Source organism: Balearica regulorum, chromosome 4, assembly GCF_011004875.1.
Source record: "Balearica regulorum gibbericeps isolate bBalReg1 chromosome 4, bBalReg1.pri, whole genome shotgun sequence".
Taxonomy (NCBI): Eukaryota; Metazoa; Chordata; class Aves; order Gruiformes; family Gruidae; genus Balearica; species Balearica regulorum.
The window spans coordinates 79,791,049-79,817,538 of record NC_046187.1 but is presented as its reverse complement, the minus strand read 5'-3'; the positions used below and the strand labels follow the sequence as shown (position 1 = coordinate 79,817,538).

General features: G+C 40.6%; 1 protein-coding gene across 2 annotated transcripts in view; it reads left to right on the top strand.

The window, feature by feature from the left end:
- Positions 1-18,989, top strand: part of DNAAF9 (dynein axonemal assembly factor 9) — a 78,546-nt gene extending 59,557 nt beyond the window's left edge. For both annotated transcript variants that reach the window (XM_075752829.1, XM_075752830.1), the window contains 9 exons: positions 1,199-1,236; positions 7,473-7,608; positions 7,962-8,048; positions 9,163-9,269; positions 9,974-10,048; positions 10,209-10,411; positions 12,176-12,241; positions 12,859-12,952; positions 14,509-18,989. In XM_075752829.1, the coding sequence (XP_075608944.1) occupies positions 1,199-1,236; positions 7,473-7,608; positions 7,962-8,048; positions 9,163-9,269; positions 9,974-10,048; positions 10,209-10,411; positions 12,176-12,241; positions 12,859-12,952; positions 14,509-14,621 (919 nt within the window). In that variant the 3' untranslated portion in view covers positions 14,622-18,989. The remainder of the gene's footprint in view (positions 1-1,198; positions 1,237-7,472; positions 7,609-7,961; positions 8,049-9,162; positions 9,270-9,973; positions 10,049-10,208; positions 10,412-12,175; positions 12,242-12,858; positions 12,953-14,508) is intronic.
- The last annotated feature ends 7,501 nt before the right edge of the window (positions 18,990-26,490 follow it).

Sequence of the window (26,490 nt, the reverse complement as noted above, 5' to 3'; positions counted from 1 at the left end):
CTGCTATTGGTGATAAAACTCTGTGCATCACAGCTTAGAGGTGAACTGCCCAGTTGTTTTATAACAGTGCATTCCTTAAACTTCCTAGCTGTTTTTAAAAAACTAACCAATATGTTGCTTGTACTTTGCACTAGTCAGTAAACATTACCTTGCTGCTTCTTTTTGTCTCCGTGACAAAGATTGTAAATAAATTAAAGACTACATGAAATATTGGTGAATTGATGCTGGAGTGCTGTTTCAACTTGTCTTTCTTATAATTACAGAAAGAACAAGTTCCATTCCTAGCGTTTTTTTTTTTTTTAAACTTACTAATGTGTTACTGGTCATGGTAGTGAGTAGTATTTATAGCAGCAGTAGCCTGCAATCCTTTGACTAACATTGTTTGTCTCCTGAAGTGCAGTAGCAATTGAAGGAAGAGGCTTAGCCTATGTTGTAGACTATTTGTGTCTCGCTTTGAAGTTTCTTCTGATAAGAACTTACGAGTAGCCATGTACTGGCAATGACAAATCTTTCAGTTGGGAAGCTTTGGCGATTTCACTGTGCGAATCGAGAAGAGTGATTTTAATGTCTGACTTGAAACTTCTGCAGTCGAGAAAATCAAAACTCTTCTCTGCCTTAGAAAGTTCATGACTGTAGAAATCTAGCTCTTTCTAGCCTAGGGTGAAGCTTCTCCCCATGTCGAATAGTAAGCCAGGGCAGGGGAGAGGTAGTTGAAGGGGAACAGATAAAATACTATCTTTCCTCTAGAACTATTTTTAATTGTTGCTTGTCTAACACAATACCAGAAATTGGTACGATATGTGCAGAAGTCATTATGTACGTACAGTCTTTCCATGAAGACGTCCCGCCGTGTTTGGAAGGCACAATTCTTTAGGGCAAGCTTGAAATTCCTATTGTTTAAATAGGAATTAAAGTAATATTGAAGCCTTTCTGATTTTCTAAAATACAGAATAGATTGTGTGGTGGAAATTAGCTCTTAAATCCATTAAAGAATTAAAACCATCTGCAAAACTGATTTTTGGGGAAGAGTTCCTGAAAGACATAACCTATAGGGATGTTCCAGTTACATGGGTTGAAGAAAGAAAACATGAAAATGGGTTGGATAGTAAGACTCTAGCTGTCAGTGTCCAAGTGAATGTAAATGCTTTACTTAAATAATAATATCCAATCTTGATATACAACCTTCTGGTTTTTTTAGACTCCTTTTTCCCAAGTTCTTGGACCAGTGTTCACAAGGTACGTGTCACTTTCCTTGACTTTGAGCTATACAGAACAAGTAGCTGAGCCATATGGAAAAATAAATGCACTGTAAATGCATATAGTCAAAGGGTCATGATAAACTCTTAGGAGGTGAGAAATGTGAGAATAGTCAATCTCTCTCTGCCCACATTATTAAACACCACAGGTGCCTGGAGGAGATGTAAGATTACAGAGCTTGATGTATTCTAGTTATTCTCATATGGAGGATGGGTTTCCTAAGATCATGAGTTAAACTACTTACCTTGAACTGTTGGAACTCATGCTGTGTTGTTAATCTAGGAGCAACATGCGTTGGGCTTTTGTTCCATCCTCTTCTGGGGAGGCACGAGGAAATGGAGCTCTCCTTTTTGCTATTTTAGAAAGGGAAAAAAGAGCTGGTTACCTTGTTCCCCCTATCCTCCTCTTAATTCCGTGTGGAGGATCCTTGCAGGGTTCATTTGACCTTGCAGCAGACAAAAAAGCTCACTTGCAGAAGAACTGTTTCTTACCTGCGTATTGAGTTTTATATGTTGACTCTGCAATATATTGTCCTTCTTGTCAGGCTTGGAACTTAGAGCAGCTGCTGGCCTAAATGGGATCACATCCTTCCTGGCCTGCCATTGAATAAGTTCTTCAGGTTTCAAGAGCAGAAGCAAATTTGGCTGCAGCACCTTTACAGTTGTTTTTAACAATTGTATAGCTGATTTACAACATTAAGACCCGTACGTGTGGTGTGTGTATATATGAGATCAGATCTCCCCAGTCAGATGATCTTTATTTTAGGTGGACTATAAGCTTAGCCTGAAATTGAGTAGACCAATGACAGTTGAGATTTTTTTAAGTCGCTGTCGGACCATAGTTACTGCAGCACGACTCTTAATTTTTGTGTTTGCATTTAAATGCAGTTGTCAGAGTAGGATGCTGCACTCTTCTTGTGGCTATTTAGACTGTAGAGCTTTGTTTTGCTGCCAGAATTACACCACCTCTTATTCATGTGTGAAGGGAGCCCAAAAGAATGAAATCCAAAAGAACCCAAAGAATGAAGTTGTGAACAAGCTGGAAAGTCTGTAGGTGCTATTATATAAATCAGTATTTTATTTTTATTTCGAGAAAAATGTTGGTGCTACAAATTGGGGGAATGACCGACTATCCTGGTTATAGCCGTTGGTGAAGCTGAAGAGAGCGGGAGAATGTTAAGAATACAGCAAAGTATCAGTAACTACTGAGAAGTTAAGAATGCAAGCATGCCTTTTTGTTTTATGACAGAATAAAAATAAAAATACTCAAAGCTATCTTTGTTTAAAAAATGCAGTTGTACAGCCCTGATGGGGTGAGAATTTGTCATTGTTCAAGGAGGAACTAGAAAATACTTAGGACAAGTATAGCTAATTTGCCTATGGTCCAAACACTGAAAGAAGGAAAAATACCGGAGGTTAGAAGAATGTTCGTCTGGTAGTGAATTACTTCTGCATGTTGCAAGGTTTTGTCATCTACTTTTCAGATACAAAATGTGACATTAGATAGCCTAGAGGTCTGTTCCTGTAAAGCAAATTGTTTCACATGAATAGGGGCAATTTTTGTGTAAAAAGTTTTAGGAGGAAAAGTATGCTTTGAACTGAGATGTGGTACAGTATTAAACTTTCCAGACAAATGCAGAATTGTATCACATGTATAGTAGAGAATTTCCTTCTGTATAATTGAGAATTCTTCTCTGGTGCAACAATAGCAATATTTAATGAGGTGTTCACTTTGAGAGAGGTTTCTCCTACCTTTTTTGTGTCATGCACCCCAATATTATTGTTTGTGTTACTGTAGCATCAGTGGGCCAAGACAGTGTTGCGCTGGGTGTTGTTCAAATCTGAAAACAGTAACTTGCAATGCAGGTATAAGACCAGACAAGTATGGGTATAGACAAGTAGGAATGAATTAGACTTTTGGGTGGTTACCTTGTCCACATAACTATCTTGCAAATTTGGGGAGTGAGTAGGGTTACCCTTTGGCTGCTGCTTTCCAGGCCCCTTCTATTGTGTGGCTTGGTCTGTAGTTATAGAATCGTTTAGATTGGAAAAGACCTTTAAGATCATCAAGTCCCACTGTTACCCTAGCACTGCCAAGCCCACCACTAAACCATGTCCCTAAGCACCACATCTACACCTCTTTTAAATACCTCCAGGGATGGGGACTCCACCACTTCCCTGGGCAGCCTGTTCCAGGGATTGACAGCCCTTTTGGTGAAGAAGTTTCTCCTAATATCCAATCTAAACCTCCCCTGGCACAACTGGAGGCTGTTTCCTCTTGTCCTATCACTTGTTACTTGGGAGAAGAGACCAACCCCCACCTGGCTACACCCTCCTTTCAGGGAGTTGTAGAGAGCCATCAGGTCTCCCCCTCAACCTCCTGTTCCCCAGGCTAAACAACCCCAGGTCCCTCAGCCGCTCCTCGTCAGACTTGTGCTCCAGACCCTGCATCACTTGGTTGCCCTTCTCTGGACACCCTCCAGCACCTCAATGTCCTTCTTGTAGCGAGGGGCCCAAAACTGAACACAGCACTCAAGGTGCAGCCTCACCAGTGCCGAGTACAGGGGGACAATCACCACCCTGGTCCTGCTGGCTGCACTGTTTCTGATACAAGCCAGGATGCTGTTGGCCTTCTTGGCCACCTGGGCACACTGCTGGCTCATATTGAGCTGGCTGTCAACCAACATCCCCAGGTCCTTTTCTGATGGGCAGCTTTCCAGCCACTCTTCCCCAAGCCTGTAGCGTTGCCTGGGGTTGTTGTGACCCAAGTGCAGGACCCAGCACTGAGCCTTGTTGAACCTCATACAACTGTCCTTGGCCCATCAATCCAGCCTGTCCAGATCCCTCTCTCGAGCCTTCCTACTCTCAAGCAGATTGACACTCCTGCCCAGCTAGGTGTCATCTGCAAACTTACTGAGGGTGCACTCGATCCCCACATCCAGATCATTGATAAAGATATTAAATGAAATGAGAAGGTACCTATGCATATTATCAACATGATATCATTTGACAACATGACAAGATGCTTTCTGCTTGGAAAGCCACAAGACTAACAGAAACAGAGGAAGATCAGAGAGAACTGATAAAGCCTTGAGCAGAGTGACCAACGTTCACGGTTTTGTTTTCTCTCTCCCTTGCATGCTTGTTTAAACTTTAAAAAAAAATCTTGCCACCATCTGTGTGCTATAATTTCCTTTTGTCTCACTCCTTCCAAGTATCCCTCTCTTTGTTTTATTTCTTGCACAGAAGCTGTAAGATGACACCTTACTAGTCTAAGGACATATTGGCATCTTTTGTGTTGTATATAACGTTGTTTTACATATTAAGACATCGCCATTGTTAAATATGCCCATTGTATGTTTCGGAGCAAAAAGGATCCATTATTTTTGTAAAGCATACATATTGTTAATCTATCCCTCCTGTTTCTTTGCCGCTTCTATTGAGCATGCTATTCCCCAGGCTACAAAGGTATTATTTTCTGTCTTTAGATGAGTGCATAAATAAAGAATTAAACAAAACTGGGGGGTCTTCAAAATGCAATAGAAAGAGAGATGGCAGTGACAATTCAAATAGAAAAGGTCAACATTATTAGTTACTAAAGCTGTGTAGGCATCTTCCAGTTCTTAGAAAGCTATTTTTCTTCTGGATTACACTACCTGTCAGTCAGTTCAGTATCAGGGACTGTTGCCTGTTAACACAGGGCCAATTTTTGTGGTATACTGGCACCTACAAGATTTATGCATAGGTGTGTGCAGAGCCAACGCTTCCAGGCTCCTCAGGCTCTGAGCAATCTTCTGTTACTTCCAAGGTTGCGTGGGAGTTTACAAGCAAGAATGACAGCTAGTGCCTGAAAGCTGTTCCCCTTAGACAAGCGCAAATGAAGCAGGGAGTGATGGCGAAAGAGTATGGATGAGGAGCGTGAGACAAGATGCATAGGTTTCTGATTTGCTGGATATTTTATTCTTTGAATCTCTCCTTAACCTGAAGCTTTGCCAGCTTAGTCTTTGACAATTACCTATTCTCTCCATAGCATGGTGCTTCTAACTAATATATGCTTCGTAGCATTTATGTTATACATCCTTTTTTATTGTTCTGTGCCAACCTCACAGAACGTATAACTATGTTTTTAATTAAACTTCACTTTTAAGTTCATATCAAGTTTGGGAATATTAAGAAAAAAACTCACAATGTGGTGGTTATTGATTAGCTTATTCATACTTTTCATCTTAATTGCATGATCTACATAATAATTTCAAGCATGCATTTGACTTAAATTTCTAAGTGTGCTTGCTGTTCTTCCCCCCCCCCCCCCCCAGTCTCTCTCAAGAGTAACTGTGTGTTGGAGAAAACTTAAATGTTTTTGAAATAGGAATGGAAACTTCTGTGGGGGATTAAAAAGAGAAACGCTAATGATGGAAATTTGCTTGGGCTATTATTAAAATTCTAACTTGAAAGGGTCAGTGATGCAAGTAACTGTGACTGGGAGCATATGGTATAATGTAAGTAGCCCAGAAACATTTGGTATAGAAATGTCTGTGTAAAGAAGCCTCTGCGAGGATTAGTGTGCTTTAAAGACTTCCGTAAAGATCAGGAATAACTGTAGGCAGCAGTTCATGGTGTGAGCTTCATTACATATTCTGCTTTAAATAGTGATGAGTTGGGGGCAGAGGAAATGCATCCTGGTTCAATTGTTCATGGATATTCTAGAGTTTACTGTTCTGTCTTACACTCTATTTGTAGTTACAGGAAAGTGTCTGAAATGAGCTGCACACCTAGAGCAAAGAAAATAGCATTCCTTACACTTTTCGGACAATAGTGACATGCTAGGGAGCCCCGAAGAGTTGGCACTGCAATCTCTTTGAGGAACTGGGCTGAAATTCATTCTGATGTAACTCCTCCTTGATATAATTGGAAAGCAGAGATCCTGTAACACTGAAATAAGTTGGATGATAAGTGCGATATGTCATCTCACATTTTTTCCTTAAAGAAATCCCTTCCAGTGCCCAAGACTTGGTGGCTGCGATGGTCGGTGTGTTATTTCTGATTGCCTTCAGAGGCGTCTGCAGTAGCAGCAGTATGTTCTCATTTAACATGAAACTTGTCTCATACCTGACAAGACAGCAGGGGTAACGCGAAGACTCTGTTGTCGTCTTCAAATCTTGGAAAGTTTTTGCTTAAGAAGAGTAACTGCTTCTTGAGTGAAATCAGTGGCACTAGGTACGAGGTGAAGGGATATTTTAAGTCTGAAAAAGGAATTGCTTTTCTGGTGACACAGCTGAGTCTTTTTGGGAATCTGGGCTCGGGAGAAGTAGTTATCCTATTATTTCTCTCTGTTATCTTTTTTGATGCCTTGAGGGTTCAGGCTTGTTGTTGGAATACCATTTTGGGGTCTTTCTTTAAAGACAGAGTCAAAACAACCCAACCCAAGCCCTTCTCTTGCTTTTGGAAGTATCCAAAATACTGATTTTTAGCTGTTTGGCCTATCTTTCTACACATTGAATTTGCCAAAAGGCTTTAAATGTTAGTATTTTTTATTAAACTAGTCCTTCTCAAACTGATTCTTGTATGAATTTATTCTTTTAATTAATTTATTCTTTTGATTAATGGAGTCTAAATTACTTCCATTACATGGCCTAATTGAAAGAAAAATGTCTTGACCTGTTATAGCTGTTTTGGCAAAGCAGGCCTTCCTCATTAGTCGAGTCATCTTCAGTGACTGGAGCTGTACTGGTAGGCTCGTGTTTTTAATTTTTTTTTTTTTTTTTTTTTTGGTAAGATTGTTTTCACTGAATCATGCGAACCCACAGATTACAACATTCTGCCTCTTTCCCCTCGAGTCATTGCAGTGACTGAAAAGGGTTGTCTCCTTCGGGAGGTATCATTCCTGCGCGTCTACGGGTTGTGACAGAATGGGCTTCTGAGCTGGCTGCCCTCTAAATGCAGTTACAGAATAAATAGTTAACGATAATTCTGCGTTTGGTTATTCCACATTGTTCGTGTGTTAAGTTAGATGGGCTTCTGGGTTTTTGCTGGGCAGGCAAGAGACGAAAGGCTCCTTGCTTGTTTGTTTTTGTGTGTTTTGTTTTATTTTTTCCTTAGGAATGTTAATGTAGTGAGATGGAAGGAAAATTGAGAAGGGTGGTTATATTAATTGTTTATTGTTCACTGTTGCATACTGTTGTCTTCTGTAAACTATCCTCTGATTTCCTTACACAGGACTAGTGAGTAACGTAGTTTTCACAAGCCATGCTACGGAGCAGAAGCATCCACTCCTTAGGCAGCTGCAGAGCCTTATCCGAGCGGCAAATCCTGCTGTTTCATTCATCTTGGCAGAAAATGGAGTTGTGACTAGGTAATGTTAGTCGCTGTCCAGTACTCGTCACTTTTGGCAGGTGGGACACATGCACTTAGAAACTTGTATTCTCTTGTTTTACGCTGGTAACTTATACAAAGGAGATGCAGATTCTTCTTAATTGTTTCTCATGCAAAAGACATCTTACCTTTACATTTATGGCCGTATAAATATGGGGATTAGGAAATGTATGCTTTTGTTTGCAGAGTATGACTTATGTTACCATTACTGTCATAGTAAGGGAACAATACTCTTAATTTTACCATGACTAGCATTCTGTTTTATGTAAGTAGCATACGGATAGTGACCATTTTATTGAACTTATAAAAATCTTCATCTTTATCTCTTTATAGGAATGAGGATATTGAATTAATTCTCTCAGAAAGCAGTTTTTCAAATCCTCAGATGATGAGAGCTCGATATTTAATGTATCCTGGCTGGCAAGTATCTAGACTGAGAAATATTAAAACTATTTTTCTAATTAACTTGAAGATTCAAAAGTCTCGCTAACTTAATTTATATTTTTTTCAAGACTACTCATTTGGAACAGGCAATAGCTTTGTAAATCATTTTTAAAAGAGAGCTGATGAGTATTCTTAGTAGATACACGATTGCTGTCCTTTTATGGGGAAAAGGATCCTTTCTGGACACCATTTAAATCAATGGCAAGATTACTGTTGCTTTTCAGAAGAATAGAAAAAAAACCCTCTGGGAATAAGCTGGGAAGGATTGGGATGGGTGAGGTCAATAATGACTAGAGTAATTTCATTCTGACAGCTATTCAGCCTTACTGGAATGAACTTGCTATGTCAGTCTGGCTATTAGCAGCACAATTATTCATAACAACCAACAACCTTATTGACAGTCTTGGCAGAGACTGAAGGCACAGTAATACATGGTACCAAGCTTTCTACTTAATACTAAGGGATATTTTTCATGGTTCAGGGTTCTTTACACATCTTGTTGCAGTTATCTGTGCTGCACCTATTTGGCAGAAAATGTAAACCTGTCAGCCATTATAACTCCTGGCTGACTGTTTTCTAGTTACATTTATGGTGTTGGAAGCACAATTTATTTACCATACCTTGCCAGTCCTCTCTGTGTGTATATCTTTTTAGTCATAATTCTTGTTCTAAATTGGATGCAAGTAAAGCTTCTAAAGTAACCTGGCACAAAGCTTGGGACATCAGAGCTGCTCGTGGTTTGCGTGAAGCCAAAGGTAGAGAGAGGAAGCAGGAAAAGAAAGTATTTAAAACTTTTGGACAGCTGTTAATTGATGATAGTATGCAAGAATAATATGTAATAGTATGTAAGAAAAAAAATGCAGCAAGAAGAACATCAAAAGAAGTCTTGAGCTCTTTGAACAACCTAATACCGTTAATACCACATTTTCATGGATGTCTTGGAGAAGAAAGCTTAGTATTTTTCTTCCTATGAGTGAGACTTACCTGTGGTGAAATAATAGATGTTCTTTTTAAGAAGCCTGTTAGATGAAAAGCACAAGCATGTGCATTTCCTGTGTGTTGAAGCTATGTGTTTGTTTTTTGTCTTAAGGTATGAAGGTAAATATGGAGCTGGGTCTGTCTTCCCTCCAATGGTTCAGATCTGTGTATGGTTTAATCGTCCTCTAGAAAAAACGCGATTTGTGACCAAATGTAAAGGTACAACTGAACTTTGACTGACTTGATTTAAATCCAAGTTTGACATACTGAGGAATAGAGGGGAAGGAAGGCACTGACGTAGCACAGTTATTTAATTACTGCTGAAGTAAACTTTTAATTGAAAAATCAGCTTTCCTTCCTTAAAGTACAGTAAATTGTCTTCTTTAGTGTCTGCTCTGGAAAATTAACCCATAATTTTGTTCAAATGAAAATCTAATTTAATTTTTGGTTTCTAGAGACTGAGACACTTATCTTCATATGTTTGCTTTTTATTTTATGTTTAATTTTATTTAGTAGTGTCGAAATACAGTTTATAAGTAACCATCAGCTTCTACTTTTTATGCCAAACAATTCTTTGTAGTTAGTAGAAAATAGGCTCAACTCTGTGTTAGGCTACTAGAGTAGATATATAATCATGCCTTTCCTTCTTTCCTTAGCAAAACAGTGTTAAGGAGCACCATTTTACTTTCCACACACACTGTAAGCGTTCATTATGCCAAACACATGTTATTTCCCACCTACCCCATAGCAAAGAAATGAGAACATAGAGAAATGTTATGTAGTGGGGCTCCTGGGGACACTGCAGCTTTTTCCCCTGAAGCACTAGGATGTGGATTAGAGACCTGTAGCATAGGTCTGACCAGAAGCTACACCAAGGAAAAGAACAATAAGTGAGATAATCTGTTTGTCTTTATTTCAAACAGCGATTAAGTCATTGCTCAAGCCAAGTCCTTTTTCTGGAAACATTTATCACATCATGGGCAAAGTTAAGTTTTCAGGTAAGGGCAAATTACTGCTTATGCATTGTCTTGTGATTGCGCTGCACTGATGTGTTTGGAAACTTTTTAATGTACTGTATTCTGTCTACACCAACGTGTTGATGTTAAATTAGATTAGCAATTATCAGGACGTTTCTTTCTTCTGTCTTCTCCTTGTTAGATTCTGATAAAATGATTGAAGTCTGTCACAACACATCATCTAATTCACTAAGCCTTGTGCCTGTTCAGGAGGGGCCAACTCCTCCTGATTCAAGAAGTGATAGCAGAGATTGCAGCAGTCAACAGGAGTGCTTCCTTGTGTTCGTTGGCTGCTCCCTTAAGGAAGAGGATATAAAAGACTGGCTCAGAGAAACGGCAAAACAGGTTCGTGGGCATGTTTACTTTTGTTCAGTGTGATCTGTTTGGCATTTCTTAACAACAGGAGGAATCAGAGTGTCTCATGAAACTTTTTTGAGTGGGTTGGGTTTTTTTTGTTGTTGTTAATCTCTTTTCTCTTCTACCAAGGTATGAGCGTTCCAGGGTGTAAATGTATTTATGACAGAGGACTAACAGTTTTCAAATATGTATTGTAACTTGTGTATTGTTTTAATATCTGCTACAGCTTATTCATGGATTGATCTGCTCTTGAACGCTTGAGCAAATGGAGTACGTCCACAATAAACACAAGATGATTTAGCTGAGACATGATTGCCAAAAGCTAAAGTGTAGTATGGAATAAATCTTCTTGAAGTACCTGAACACTGCAAAGCTGAAAACATGTTTTGATTCACTAAATTAAACCTCCTTGGAAGTAATCCACTGAAATGGAGGGTATAGTTTTTTCATTCTGTCTTGCTTAATTCGTCAAGTGCGCAGCTATATAAGACTTCACGTATTTCTGCATGGCTACATACCTATGGATTAGAAGTTGGCGTAGGGAACAGGGAAGACGCACATCATAAGAAGCCTAGAAGGCATGTTTTGCAGCTGTGGTGTCTTGCTAATTTTGCACAGTGACTGGCCCGACCTGGCCAGGAGTGCAGGACAAGATGGTTCACTGCTATATAACCAATAATACCAGCAGGTATTACTTTTACCAGGCTGCATATCAAGGTCTTAGGAAGTGAGTCTTGAGGTTTGATTCAGAAACATACTTGGACAGAAACTGTTCAACCATACAAGTTGCATATTTTAGCACTCTAGTTGGAACTTGAGCCTATAGGTACAACTGTGCTCTTTCATGATGCCCATTTTGGAACGTTTGTTAGTTAAAAATACTTGTGGTTACTTCTTCATGGATTAGAATTTGCATAGTATCTCCAAAAAGTTGTGTAGGAAGGGAAAGAAGTTTCCTACAGTCCATTGTTGGAGCTGTTTCTAAGGATCTTCAGGTTCTCACCTCTATTCTCCTAGCAGGTTGTGTTACTTCAGGGAAGTATACATTTTGTGTGGTGGTATCTCATGCTCTGTGCATATCACATGGGTAACATATGGAGACAAATGCTTTTGACATGTGAGAAAGCACTCTGTGGAATACTATTTTAATTTTATGAAAACTTGGAACTTAAATGCTATGTCAAGTGTGAAGTGCTTCCTCTGAGCAGTTCAAGACTACAAATAGTCTTTGTACAGTCTTACTAGTCAGTCGTGGCTTTTTAGGGTTTCAGATTGTTCTAAGCGTTACTGCATGCTGCATGAAAGAAATGAATTATAAAACTTTTCAGACTAAAACTAGATTGTTTTTCCTGTTGCTCTGCCAATTTTCTTTTTTTTTTTTTTTGCAGTAGAGCTGTATTTAAATTGTATTATTTAAAATACTTTTAGAATTTGTTATTTGTATCAGTGCCTTATGTGAAATCACTTAATTTTTACTTTTCTTTACAGAACATTGTTGCGAGTGCCTTAATACAATTGAATAATTCTGTCTGTAAATTAATTTTTAAAATACATGCTTCTAAAAGGAGTATTTCTGTGTTGGGCTTGGGCATGATGGCATGTGATTATAGATTTCACTACCATTATCCACATTTTCAAGAAGGAACTTTTCTGTTTTGTGGTTTGGCTTGTTTGTTTTTCTTAACATAACTAAACTGTAGTATCACATTGTCACTCAGTAGGTGTATAACTAGGGTCTAATTCTTCATACAGAAACCTCAGAGGAAAGCCCTGAAAACCAGAGGAATGCTAACCCTTCAGGAAATAAAAAACATTCACGTAAGTAGAAGTGATTAATAGCAAGTCCTTCCTTTGGCTGATTTTTTAGAATAACCATTTGTATGATAAAGCACCTCCCATACTTGCCATAACAAGTGTGCTGAGCACTAAATTATTGTGGCACTTACTGGCTTTTTATATACCCGAAACATAACTGAGGCTGTCCAGGAGGGATTTGTGAGATAACTCTTGGTGTTAACTCAGGGCTTCAGAAACGCAGGGGGAGGTGTGTGGTATTGAACAAGCACACACTTTTAGTTACTGTAATGGTCTTTCCCCACCTTTTCTCCCTGGTCTGTGGTGTGCAGGTTGCCACTTGCAAATTGGGATCCCAAATGCCTAATCCTGCCCTCATCGACTACCTTGAGGTTGTAAGTGCTCTCTCTGGAGTTGGGCTAGTTATTGCCCAACTAGTGTTGCCATAACTAACTCCACTAGTCTACGTGGATGTCGTAGGATCGTGCTGTCCTCTCAGAGTGCTCCTTCGTAGCCAGGAGCCATACGTTCCTGGCTGCTAAGTTCAGGAGAAAGAATTTTTCTTTTTATCTGTTAGGACTGTCTCTAAGCAGTTTTGAGTTTTAAATGCTTAATGTATGATATATTCTTTCTTAATGTAGGTGAAACGCCACTTGGATCCACTTCCAGCTGGTTATTTTTACAACGGGACTCAATTTGTGAATTTTTTTGGTGACAAAATGGATTACCATCCATGTATCCTTTAAAATGTGGATTTTTTTGGTGAAGGTTTTAGGCAGGCAACAGGCTATGCACATCTGAAACGTAGACTGTCAGAGGAGATGATACGGTGAAGAACCAGTTTGATTTGCAGGTAGTAATATGAAGTGAAAAGTTTCGTTCCTTAAATCTGTGCATGGCTACTTGCCATTGAAAGCTTACTGTTAAAACACTTTTTTCAGAGATATGATCTAAGAAGCAGAATAGAACCAACAAAACAATCCCCAAACTGTACATGAGCTCACGCAGAGAGTAATTTATGGACCACAGCTTGTCAGAGAAATATTTTGCAAACCAAGTAGCGCTGTAATATTGCTTAATGCCTGGTCATGACTGATAAAACTTCCAAATGAATATAATTTTGTGTGCATGCATGTGCGTGCACACACTCAAGTAAGAACAATCAGGGGTGTTTCAGACTTTATTACAGTGTCCTTTTTTCTGCCGCATATCTTTGTGGTGAAGCTGATGTTAAATGATTGCTCTCATTTTGTAACTCTGTATGAGAAAAAAAATGTATTGGATGCAACATAGTAATATGTACAAGGTGTCCAGAATTAGGTGTGGAGGTATATTTTTTTGTAATTGCTTTTTAAATTCCCTTAAGCAAGTAAAACCTTATTTTAAAACTACTTCAGCTTAGCAAGCAATATGATTTACTTACCAAATTGTGGCATATACAGATTTGTAAATGTACTGTCCTGGCTGGTCTTGTTTGATATCAGTTATAGAACATGGACTACAAATCCAGGTCCTCTGGATTTCTTTCCAGAAATTATTTTTATTTTTTAATTTAAACCTGATCGTATTTTTGTCTTTGGCAAGAACCGCCAGAGTAATACTGATGTTCCAGTGTATTCTTGTTCTTCTTGTTTTCATAACTTTCTATTGCTTTTTGTCTTTGTTTTACTACCGAAATTTTAAATTTGGTTTTATATTCCTAGTTTACTTTTTACTTTAACTTTGACAGACTTTACAAAAACCCAAGTGGGTCTGTGATTCTGTTTTGGAATAAGAACAAAGAGTTATTTTCTATGCCCGATGGGACAACTTTAACATTTGAAACCAGCAGACTTCTGTCTGCAGGGTAAGCTCCTAGTTAGGGTATAGTGGCAGGAAATAGCCTAACAGCAAACTTGGACTTCAGTATTCACTGGACCTTCAGGTCACCACCATCTTGGTGTTGGGCTCGAAAAGATACAGGCACTGGTTAACCGCTTCTGGGTGATTTGAATTTTGGGCAGAGTTCTTTAGACTTAACCAAAATAGCTGTAAACATCTGCAAACCTGCTGTAGTTTTGCTGTTCTTATATTTTTCCTCGTGATTGGGAAATGGCTATTGTGCAACTCCTTTATTCCCCACTACTACAGAGTAGCTGTGGTTAGGTCTGACTGCGGGGCTGCCAGAAGATAGTATATTGAATTTCTGCTTTCTGTAAGTGTCCCTGAACTGGCACATCCTTCAACCATGTATGCTCTTCTCTAATGAACACTATTAGCACAAATGTTTTTCCTTAGTTTTTCAAAATCAGTAATGGACCAATTCATGAACGATTACTTGGAAGAAGCCAACAGGGAAATAGAGAAGTACAACAGAGAACTAGAAGAACAAGAGTATCATGATCTCTTTGAGCAGAAGACATAAGCACATGCGTTCTGTGCATTTCTGAACCCCACCTACTGTCAGTAACCAAAAATGCTGTTGTCCTTGCTGGTTTACTAGAAAATTAAGTGAAATGTCAGTTTTCAGCACTTTTTTAAAACTAAGAGATCATTCCTGTAAGGTTGGCATTTTAATAAGGTAACTGCTTAGCTGTTTGTACTGTCAGGTTTGCTTCCACTTCACCTTAATTCCAGACTGTAAAAAGCATCACCTGGAATCTCTGACTAGTAGTGGAAACTTATTTAAAAGAAGAAGAAAAGAAGCAAAACTATATTTCTTAGCAGGTCAGAATGTGATCATGGAATTGGTCTGTTGTGCAGATAGTCAAACCACTTTAATCTCTGGATGTCCCTTGAAATTCGTTGCACAGGAGCATTGATGAGCAGTGATATACTTCAGTATGTGGGATTGGGGGACGTTCCTAAAGCGAGAAATGGGGGAACGTTTCAAAGACTCGGAAGAGTACCTAATCCCACAGCTGTTGGGGTGTTCCCAAAGCGAGAAATGGGGGAACACCTGAAAAACTCAGAAGAGTACCTAATCCCACAGCTGTTGGGGTGTTCCCAAAGCGAGAAATTGGGGAATATTTAAAAAACTCGGAAGAGTACCTAATCCCACAGCTGTTGGGGTGTTCCCAAAGCGAGAAATGGGGGAACACCTGAAAAACTCAGAAGAGTACCTAATCCCATGGCTGTTGGGGTGTTCCCAAAGCGAGAAATTGGGGAATATTTAAAAAACTCGGAAGAGTACCTAATCCCACAGCTGTTGGGGTGTTCCCAAAGCGAGAAATGGGGGAACACATAGGCATCTACTTTTTTCTGAGGGGACAGCATATCTCATAACCTCTGCACAGTTTGAATCTGCAGTTGAAATTTTGACTTTTCTATAGAAAAGACGTTTATACATTTCAGGGTGAAACGAGATAAGTGGAGATGTCTTGCTTTCTTCCCAGTGTTGTTATTGGTATTCTAGAAAATATGACATGAATGGCAGTAATCTGCAACTTGCTGTTGCTTATATCCCTGAAGGATTCTTATTTCAGTACTAAAAGAGAAGAGGGAGATTCTGTAGCTAAAGAATTCCTTTTCATGAAAATGACTTATTTCCAAAGGTAAAAAATATCAAAAGATATACTTGAAATATGAAAGAACTTGTCTATGAAGCTTTCAGAAGAATTTCCATGCTGTAATGTTTCACTAAACTGATACACCAGGTGTTAAGTATTGGCAACAAAACCTTCACAGTTACATAATAGGAATTCTGGCAAGTTGTTCTTTAACTTAATTTAGTACAATTTTAAGTGAAACTTCATAGATCCCTGACTGAAGGATTAGAAGGTACCCTAGCAGCTACTTAAACTTAATTATTGAAGCTTATTTACATAAGCAGATTATTGTAGCATGCTGTGTGTTCAGAATTTAGTCAAGTGAAAACAGTCCAGGAGGAATTTTTCATTTCCATATTCCTTTGCCTTAGGAACAGCTCAGTCTTCTAATACATCTGCAACGTTGCTTTTTGGTCAGATGTAGGTAATGCAGTAAGAAATTGAATGAATAATTTCTTACAGTACACTTAAAATACTTATGTCTCTTTCTGTGGCAGGGAAATGAGATTGAACTCCTGCCGTCAAACCTGAGGCTACATATAGTTTTATGCCTTACTTAAGAAATATATTTTTTACCTTTGGAATCTGAAATAGCTGAAACTTCAATAAGCTGGTCCAAAACTGAAACACCTTTTAGGTAGACTTTCAGTACACGTTGCTACTAGCTGGCTCGGTGCCTGTGCCGTGGTGATTACACGGCGCAGAGGTGGAATTCCAGGTGCTGCAGATTGGGATATAGATGTTGATAAGGTTTCATTACTAGCTTTCCTACTAGATTTAAAAAGCTCTCTGAATTTTAAATTTTTTTTCTTTTTTTTTTTTTTTTTTTTGCACACCACGAGACTTTATAAACGACTTGTATCCTGTTAAAGTACAATAAAAGCCAGCAATTAGTTTGTGTTTCTAGGCTTTCTGGGGTAACCCGTGTTACAGGTATAGAGCATCATGATAAGGCTCGTGAGTTTATCTATGCATGGCTATACTTTAGTCTTAATATACTGTAGTGCCTGGTAGAGTAAACGTAGCTAGCAGTGCGTTTGGGGGGCTAGCGGGTGTTTACAAACTAAGTACAGTTGGTTGCATGAAACTATTTATCAGACCAGAATTATTAGAGTACAAAATTCTGGTTGTAACACTGCAATAAAAAGGGGCATTAGAAAATTCTTAACAAATTATAGATCTTTGCCAATAAACTTAGTGTAAACCCGGTGTGCTCCTTTTCAGTACAAGTTATCTAATCTGCAAAGCCATATTTCTAGATTAGTGGTATGACTATGTAACGTCAGAAGAAATACCAATGCCTGAGATGACAGGCACGTCGTTGATGCTTTGTCTCAAGTTGTAAGTCAATAACAGTAGGTTTAAGTGCAATTGATGGAAGGATAGATGAAGATACTGTAGCTTATTTTGCTCTGCTGAACTCTTTTTAAGAACTCCAATTTGTGCAGCTCTCGAAAACAAATGTCGACAGGGTTAATTCATCTGGGGTTGGCGTAGCGAGTTGTAAGTACAAGTGAGATGCCCTGTGAACGAAAAGGAAATAAGTATTGAAAATTGGCGTGCTACGGTGCAAATTGAGCTGTTCCTTAAAAACTGAAGCAGAAGAGCTCAGAACAAAGGCCTAGTATACTTATATACTGTACTGCATGCTATATGGTAATAGCTGTGTATTATGAAGACCTTTCACCATACTGGTACTATTTCAATTACTGTATTTTGGTATTGAAATAATTTGATTACCTCAATTTATTACTTTTTTTTTAATTTTTAACTGTGACTTTAAAACAGAAAAAAATACTGAAATAGTGAAACTGTGATAATAGTATCCTTTAAACGTAGTAGTGCCTTGCAGATGACACCATTTATTCATGGAGCATAAAATAAATGGATGTCGTGGGTTGTATTGCTTGCACCCTCTTTTTTTTAAAGGAAAAACGGTTTTGGTGAAAGGACTTAAAATTAACCTAGTGAAGAATATTAGCACAAATGGTTAAACTGTTTAAAAGAAAACTCTTTGAGGACTAAAATGTGTAAATGCCTGATGCTGCTGATAGTTTCATAGCAGTTGCTGATTATTTTGGAGTTACTTCTAACAATCAGCAGCACTTTTTTTTTAGGAGAAGAGCGTTAACTTTTGTACTCTGGTCAGAGATGTTTATACTGAATCAAACCCCATCCGTAGGGCAATCTGATTTCCTCACTCTTTTGAAGTCGAGGTGAGGATTGAGATGATTCTAAGGATCTAGTTTTGAAAATTTTTTTAGCTACTGTAAAACTAAAAAAAAAAAAAGCACCATTTCTAAACCACCGATGTTTGGATACAGAAAAAGTGCCATTACACTGTTCCTTTATCTTTTCCTGTATTTTAAAAAATTGGTAACAGTGACTTTGTGTCCAGGCATTTCTGATATCGTGAAGTGCTGAGAGTCCTCAAGGGGTTTACGTGCTTTGCTGACCTTCATGTTAGCAGCTTGTGGTGGTGGTTTTTTTTTTTTTTCCCTCACCGAGAATGAGTGTGATCAGAAGTTACTGAAGTTATAGGGAGAAAAATGTGATAAACTTAGGAGAGGAACGTTTGCAACTTGAACTGCGCTGCAATCTCGGAGTATTTTATATTAAGCTGTGCAATTTGGTATTAGTCCACTTTTACACTTTGCAATTAACAAAACTGATTGCAGGGAGGATTTAAGTTGCATGTAAGAGTTCCCTAATAAGTGGTTTTTATGATTATTTTTTAATTGAAACTTTTTCTGAATTTGCACAGATTTAAGCTCTGGAATACTTTGGTATTCTTAAAAGGGAAAAATTGTAACTAGTATAGTGAATTGTGAACTGTGAGTTGTTAGAACCGCGTTGTTGATCTAATTTTAGATTGCTTAAAATGTACCTCAGAAAGCTAGTGAGAAATCACTTCATTTTTACACAACGGTCAGATACTAATGTAACACTTCTCACTTTACAATGTGCCAAAATTCACTTTTATACTAGTTCTCAATGCTTTAATATTTGCAACTTTAAGTTAAAAACTTGTATTTACAAACACTACTGTAACTTCAGTTAAACTGAATTGTGTGATTGAAGCTTTTTGCCTATTGTATTTATTACACAATTTGATTCAGTAAATATAAAATTACCTTTCCATTTATTTTTGTATTGTTTTACATGTTTATACCTGCAGTTTGTGTGACTTTTACACCTGTAACTCAGATGCGATGGAAAGAACCAATAAACAGTATCCATCTGTTGCCTGTCTTTGGCTTCTTTAATAAACTTAGTATTTCCTAGACTTGAATTTTTAGGCATTGAGCAGTTTTCTTCTTTTAAAATTTGTTAGTTTTCTAAACTAGCAGAAAGGTGACAAGTTTATATTCAAAGAAAATGTATAAGATTTAAGGAAACTGGTGGTTTGGGGTTTTTTAAGCTGCTATTTTAGGTTTAGACCTTCTTGCATGGGCTTCTAATTGGGTAAAACTTAAAACCGGTTGTAGGACGAAGGACCTTAATCGGCTTCCCGCCCACCACCTCTGCCCTTCAATGACTATGTAAGTGTAAGTTCATAGTTGCATATACACAAATGCAGGAGGTAAATCCTACTCCTTGTAGTCATATTAACTGAGGACGCAGTTTCAAGATCAGCTTCTGTTGGTCTAAAACCAGGCTGCCATCGAGAGGGCAATCCCACCTTAGCCTCCTTTTTCTGCTTCGGTCACCAAGAGGGAGGCTGTGCGTGAGTCAGAGCAGTTTGCTGATTAAACTGGATCTGCAAATTATTTCTGTCTCAGTTTGACAGTGCTTTTTTTTTTTTTTTTTGCACTTGATGGGTTTTTATGAACTGTTTATGTAAAAACAGCATGTTAAATTCAGCCTGTTTTGCATACTCCAGGTATGAGCACAAGAAATAGCAGCTTCTGATACAGACTTTTGACTGAAATCCAGGAATTTTCCCTTGCTATGCAGCTAGTTTTGGAAAGCATCTTCCACTTGGAAATGCGCTTTGGCTGCAACCACTGCTTTTCAATTGCTGAGTAGTTTGACAATACAAAACTGGGAGGAGCAGCTGGTACACCAGAAGGTTACAAGACTTGGACGGGACAGAGATGGGCGGAGAGGAACCAGATGAAATTCAACAAGGGCAAACGTAGGGTCAGGCACCTAGGGAGGAACAACACCACGCACCAGTACAGGTTAGGGGTTGACCTGCTGGGAAGCAGCTCTGTGGAGGAGGACCTGGGAGTCCTGGTGGACAACAAGCTCTCCATGACCAGCAGTGTGCCCTCGTGGCCAAGGAGGCCAATGGTGTCCTGGGGGGCATAGAGGAGAGCGTGGCCAGCAGGTCGAGGGAGGTTCTCCTCTCCCTCTACCCTGCCCTGGTGAGATCACGTCTGGAATATTGTGTCCAGTTCTGGGCTCCCCAGCTCAAGAAAAACAGGGAACTACTGGAGAGAGGCCAGCCGAGGGCTACGAGGATGATGAGGGGACTGGAGCATCTCTCGTATGAGGAAAGGCTGAGAGAGCTGGGCCTTCTTAGCCTGGAGAAGACTGAGAGGGGATCTGATCAATATTTATAAAAGTCTAGAGAACGGGGCCAGACTCTTTTCAGTGGTGCCCAGTGACAGGACAAGGGGCAATGGGTACAAACTGGAACATGGGAAGTTCCATCTCAATGTGATGAAGAACTTCTTCCCTCTGAGGGTGGCCGAGCCCTGGGACAGGCTGCTCAGAGAGGTTGTGGAGTCTCCTTCTCTGGAGAGATTCAAAACCCATTTGGATGCCATCCCGTGTAACCTGCTTTAGGTGATCCTGCTCTAGCAGGGGGTTGGACTAGATGATCTCCAGAGGTCTCTTCCAACCCCTACCAACTTGTGAACCTGTGAGTGCATGCAGTTTCCTTTGACTTTGTGTAATGCGCTGGCAACACAACACTAAACAACTTCCACATCGTTCTGTAGTGATTGTCTGAGAGAAGCAGCCAGTTACTGCTTCACTGTTGGACACAGACCCCACAAAATCATTCACGTGTCAGCTTTGCCAAGAGCTTCGGGTCCTGTTGCTACTCACGTGTGGGCACATGTTCTCAAAACACACCTTTGGGCTTGATCTTAGTGCTGGCCAAGGCACTAGGAGGGTTTCCATCATCCCTCAGGTGCTTGAGTAGAGAAATCTGGTGTCTTGGCTCATGGCTTTATTCGTGTCTTGCCATGTGGTTATTCTTAAGGTGGTCTTCAAATACAGCTAAGTTACTGAAGGTCAATGAAAGAAAAGTGACTTCTTTATTACCCTTTTTTTTTTTTTTTAAGCCTGCCTGGATTATCTTTTAAGGGAGAATTTTGCTCTTTTTCTCTGGTGCGTAACGCTGCTCACTGCCTTTGTGCCCTGGTTTCTGCATGTTCTGTTCACTTTGGATTTTCAAGATTTAACCTGAGATTGGTTGCTAGTTGATTATTAAAGTGTGAAAGTCATCATCTTACTAGGATTTTAAGAGATGTTCTTTGCAAAGAAGTGCTTTTACAGGAAATTTTGTGACCGCTTACTAACACCGCTTCTGCAACCCAGAGGGATTTAAGGTGTCTGTGACAGTATGAAGTTACATCAACAAATCTTACAAGAAAGATGTAAGATGCAATTTTTCTTTTTTTTTGGGGGGGGGGAGGAAATTCCTGATTCAATTTGGGAAACATCTATTCTGTAGTTGTGTTACAGGATCAGAGGAAATATCCTTACGTTTGGGCCGTAGCAAAAGTAAAGAGCGGGTAAAAGCTTTGAGCAGGAGGGTACATAAGTGTGATCATTTTATCTGCAGAATCAAGCTTTCCAGCTAATATATACATTTACTTTCTCACACTGCCATTTTGTTTCAAAGGTATGGCTCCCATTCCTCCCCAAGTCCTTGTTCCAGTCCCCCTCATCTTGAGCACTCCCCGTCTTTCCTCCCCTTCCCGTCAAAGGAGAATCTCAAGCCATAGCTGTGCATCTCCCTGCTTCCACCTCTGTCCTTTCATTTTCCTTCCAGATGGGTCACCTCATCTGATGGGATCTGCAGGCAGAGCTAAGATGGATCTTGGGTTGCCTAACCCACGGCCTGGATGGTGGAAGCTGAGCCCCAGGTTCCAACTTTGGAACCAACTGCTTCCGAATTTGGTCAGCTGAGGGATGTTTGTTTACGTAATGTGTCTTATGCCTCCTCCTTAGTGCTGACACAGGGAATGTAACATGATGACACTCAAGATCTTTTCTGCCTTTAAAAATTTAAAATTTAGTTTTGTTTCACTTTGGGTTTTTTTTAATCCAAAATAACTTCTTACTGCCTACAGGCACAGGTGGAAGGGTGTTGTAGGAGCTGCAAAATCTCGGTTGGGAAGGACCTCATGAGGTTGGCTGGTTTGTCAGACTGTTCCCTATGAATTTGAGTTTCTCCTTCGATAACTCCTTTTCTAGCCAAAGGAAATGTGGAAGATCTCATCTACCTGGGCTTGGGCAATATATTTGGTATGTTTTCAAAATGGGAAGCTGTTAATTTGGAGACCAGGGGGTTGGTGGAAGAATCACAAGGTCAGTCAGGAATTGGCTGAAAGTTTGGTGTGAGTGGTCAGTGTTGCAAGGAGAATTGGGCTGAGGGAAGCTTCCATGGTAGAGCTCATCATGTGAATACTTTTATGAAAATTATCTTAGTTACAAGAGTAACATGGGTACAATAAATTCATCAAGGATGTAAAGTAGAGAGGACTTTGATAGAGGAGGGTCAAGAAATGGTAGGGAATTAAGTGGAGGACCTAGGGCTACCACTGAACATCAAATAATGAAAATATTGATAAAGGGATTTGAGCTCATATCCCTCAAAGGACCTAGGAAGAAAAGCTGAATGTGAGGCCGGCGCAAAAGCATCTCTGAAAAATGCAAATAGGTTCTGGGATATGAACGGTGCCAGTGTTTCCAGTGTGGTACGGGATGACCTAGACACTCGTGGATCACTGGCGTAGCCTGTGCTTTTCAGGTTGCTTGTGCTCAGAAAATAAATACTCCAAAAATGTCTAAGCAAGAGTGACCAGGGTGGATGGAGCTCCTGTCTCATCTGGAGATGCTAAAAATGAGCCTTGCTCTGGCCTGACAGCCAAGGGGACATGCAACGGCCAAGGGAAAATGCAGATTAGATGCTGGGAGGAAGGTCTCGAATGGCAGAACATTGTGCTCCCTTACTAGCAACAGCAAAACCCTCAACTAACGTGAAGCTTCAAATGCTTTGAAAAGCAATACATAATGGGGATGCCTACTGTACATGTTTCATTTCCTAGGAGAGATGAGCTAAGTTTTCTAGATAAATCCGAGCATATCCCTTGAGTCAGGGGTTTTTAGCCCCATTCCTCACTCTCAATTATCTCACTTTGGAGAGTCTGGTAGTAGCTGCAGAGGTTTCCAGTTCTGCTTAGCTTTTCATGATCTCCTCTGCCTTCCAATGTGAATTGATCTGGAATTTCTTCGCCTACGTGTCCACAGACAAATGGTGCCTTGTTAGCTTCATAAATTGCTGTCCTAATTAAAGTAATGAATTCACAACAGGAATTGCATGAAAATGGCACACTTGTTAATTGAATAGCCCTGGGTTTGGTTCCCATTGTACACTTTCAACAAGGTGCTTGTGTGATCCCTCCTATTGAATTTGCTTAAAATAAACCTTCAGGGTAGTTTGATGTCTTGGTAGGAAAGAAAACACCCAATGGGCAAGGCCCGGAGGATTTCAATAGCTTTATTGCTCCAGGACAGAAAAAAAAAAAAAAGCATGGAAAGTAAAATCTGAGTGACCCATTCATGGCTAGGAAATCATTAGGCACACAATGTATTGTATAGATCACTGTAAAACCGCCCGACACGAGTAAAACAGGAAATTTATAATAGTTAAAATTGAGCCTTCAGTTAACCCCACCAAAAATCTTCTATTTTTCTGTGTTATCAAAGTTGGTTCAATATTTGCTTTATATACATCCTGTTCCGGACTTTGATTCCTCTATATAGCGCACCTTCCTGCCTTCTAATATCTGATTTATTACATAACCGTTTTTCTTCCAACGCTTTTGCTCTGCTTGCTTTAACTCTTTATCTTGTCCGCCCAAGAGCTGGTTTTGTCCGTGGTCTTTCCTTGCGCCTCTGCTTGCTTTGTGAAGCCCTGGAGAAAGAATAACTGAGGAACTGGCAAAGAGGGGAGGATATAGGGGATGTTAGGTAAGGATGGGTCGCAGGATCATCCGGAGAGAGATACAGAATATCTAAGGTGGCTTGTGTGCATCAAATCAGAAGGTGGGTGGGTTTGTCTAGGTTGTCTCTGACGTCAAAGCGTTGCAAACATGCAGGATGTGCTCGGTGTCCTGCTGTTGGAGCTTGGACTGTACGAGTACAGGAAGGAAAGCAGGTCCTAGCCTCATGTGCCCACTCTCTACATTGGTCTCCTCTTTCCTAAATCCCAGCGTAGGATGTGGAGGCTTCTCGCACCCTCCTGGCTGTGGTGCTGGGTTGGGGATCGCTGCCCTCCCGATGCTCTGAGGTTATTTGCAGGCTTCACCACGTCGTGGGGAAATGGAGAGGAAGCGCTTTGCTCAAGGTCAGAAGAGATGTCACCAGCAGACGGGGAAGGTCCCAGAGGCAGTTTTGATGCTGAAGACTGTTGAAAGATGTGTTTCCTGTGCAACAATAGAGATTTTTGTTGTATTTCCCTGTGGAACCTCTTGAGATAAGGGCTGAAGTTCATCCTGTACCAGCAGACACATCCCTTCTCCCTTTGTTGGCACGAAGAACACCACAGAGACAAAATTACAAATTACGGTGCCTCTTATACGCCTTGTGCTGTCAGAGGTGACCTGCCCCTCTTCAGTGTATTCCATCCTGAACCTACCACCAGGATGACGTGCATGTACCTAACACACATCTTCATGTGCGCTAGTGACTACAGATGCTATTAAAAGTTGCCTCAGAGAGAACACAAGATTTCTGCTTTAAATTTTAGGAAGAAAATGAAGAAATTGCTTGCCACTCCTGAGTACAGCAGGAAGAGGAGGCAGCAGCCATCCTGCTTGCAGGGAAGAGTCTTCGCGTCTTCCCACACCTCTCAGCTGCCGGTCCATCCTGGGGCAGAGATGCAAGGGTAGCTGGCTTCAGCTTTATGATGCTTAGTGATGCATCCACAGTGGTGGGCACGGCTCAGATCTCTTTCCTCTGCAGAAATGGCTTAGCTATGTGAGCCCTGAGCCCTTCCTTCAGACCCAGTTCAGGTTGGCCATGAGCTCAGGTGTTAATGGAGAGTGGCAAAACTACAAACCACTCCCTTTCTTTAAGGAAAAAAATTTTTATGAAAGGGTGGTGAAACACTGGAGCAGGTTGCCCAGAGAGGTGGTAGATGCCCCATCCCTGGAAACATTCAAGGTTAGGTTGGACGGGGCTCTGAGCAACCTGATCTAGTTGAAGATGTCCCTGTCCATTGCAGGGGGTTTGGACTAGGTGACCTTTAAAGGTCCCTTCCAACCCAAACCACGCCATGATCCTATGATTCGCTGCAGTGCCTGCAGCTTTGTTTCTTCAGGAATTGGCGTTAAAAAGCTCTGTGAATTGTGCCTTTTTTCCCCTTAAAACAAACCTGCTAAAAGGCCGTGTTGTGCCCCCTGCCCAAGGATCTGCTCCCTAGCAGTGGGACATGGTCATGACAGAGTGGGGCTGATACGAGATTTCTCTTCTCAAAGCAAAGGCCTACAACTTTCCTCTCTCTCTGGCTGCAAAACTGGAAAAATAAGTAGAATCCCTAAATTCACCTCCCTAAAATGGGAGAGGGAAGCAGGGAAGGGATGACTGCACTTGCTTCATCTGTGCTGCAGATTAAAATCGCTGCTGCAAAGCAAATGAAACACAAACATTTTAGGTTTGGCTTGATTTGGGAAGGGTGTCCCTTCTGCTAGGAGCTGTTTGTTCGACTAGGTTAGGTGAGTGCAAGCTCTAATAATAAACTTTCGTGGGAACATGATGGATCACAGAAAGGTCAAAGCAAAAGAACAAACCAGGAGCAGTCCTATGATGGAATGCTGTGGGGAGTGTGGGATGATGGGGTGGGTGCAGAAAGAAGCGTGATGTGCTCCTTCCCATCGTCCCTGTGCGTTGTCTGTCATCTTGCCCATCTTGCAGGCAGTGATGAGCATTGCTTTGGCTCTTGAGTCCTTTCAGCCTCATCTCCCAAGCTAAGTGGTCATTAAGGGGCTTAAAGCAGCGTAGAGGGAGAGGAGAAGGGACGAAGAGAAGGATGGGAAGACCGATGAGAATTCATCTTGTTTATCCCTGTTGTTGCCAGAGAAGGTCGTCGCTGCTCCTTGGGGCATCCAACCATGGAGTTTTTTCCACCTGAACTGAGTATTGGCTTATTCCTCCCTGTAAAAGCTTTTTCTTGGTGTCCGACCCACCTCTCTTGAATGGTAGACCTGAATGGAGGCCCTAGGAGGAGGAGGAGGTGGGGAGACTTTGAGTATAGCCAAGCAGTCTGACTCCGAGCTCCCACCGCATGCAGCAGTGCAGCTCTTGTGAACTACTAGCAAAGCCTTCGTGCTGCTCCTTGAAAAACACCCGTAGATCAGTCCTGGGGCAATATCACCTGTGTAGGTTGGGGAAGGGTGGTGTGAACCCTCTGAGCCCCCAGTGATGGGGCTGTCTGTCGGGTTTTGCTGTCCTTGCTGGGGACCCTGAGGAGTTCCGTGCTTCTGCTTCCCACCGACTTTGGCA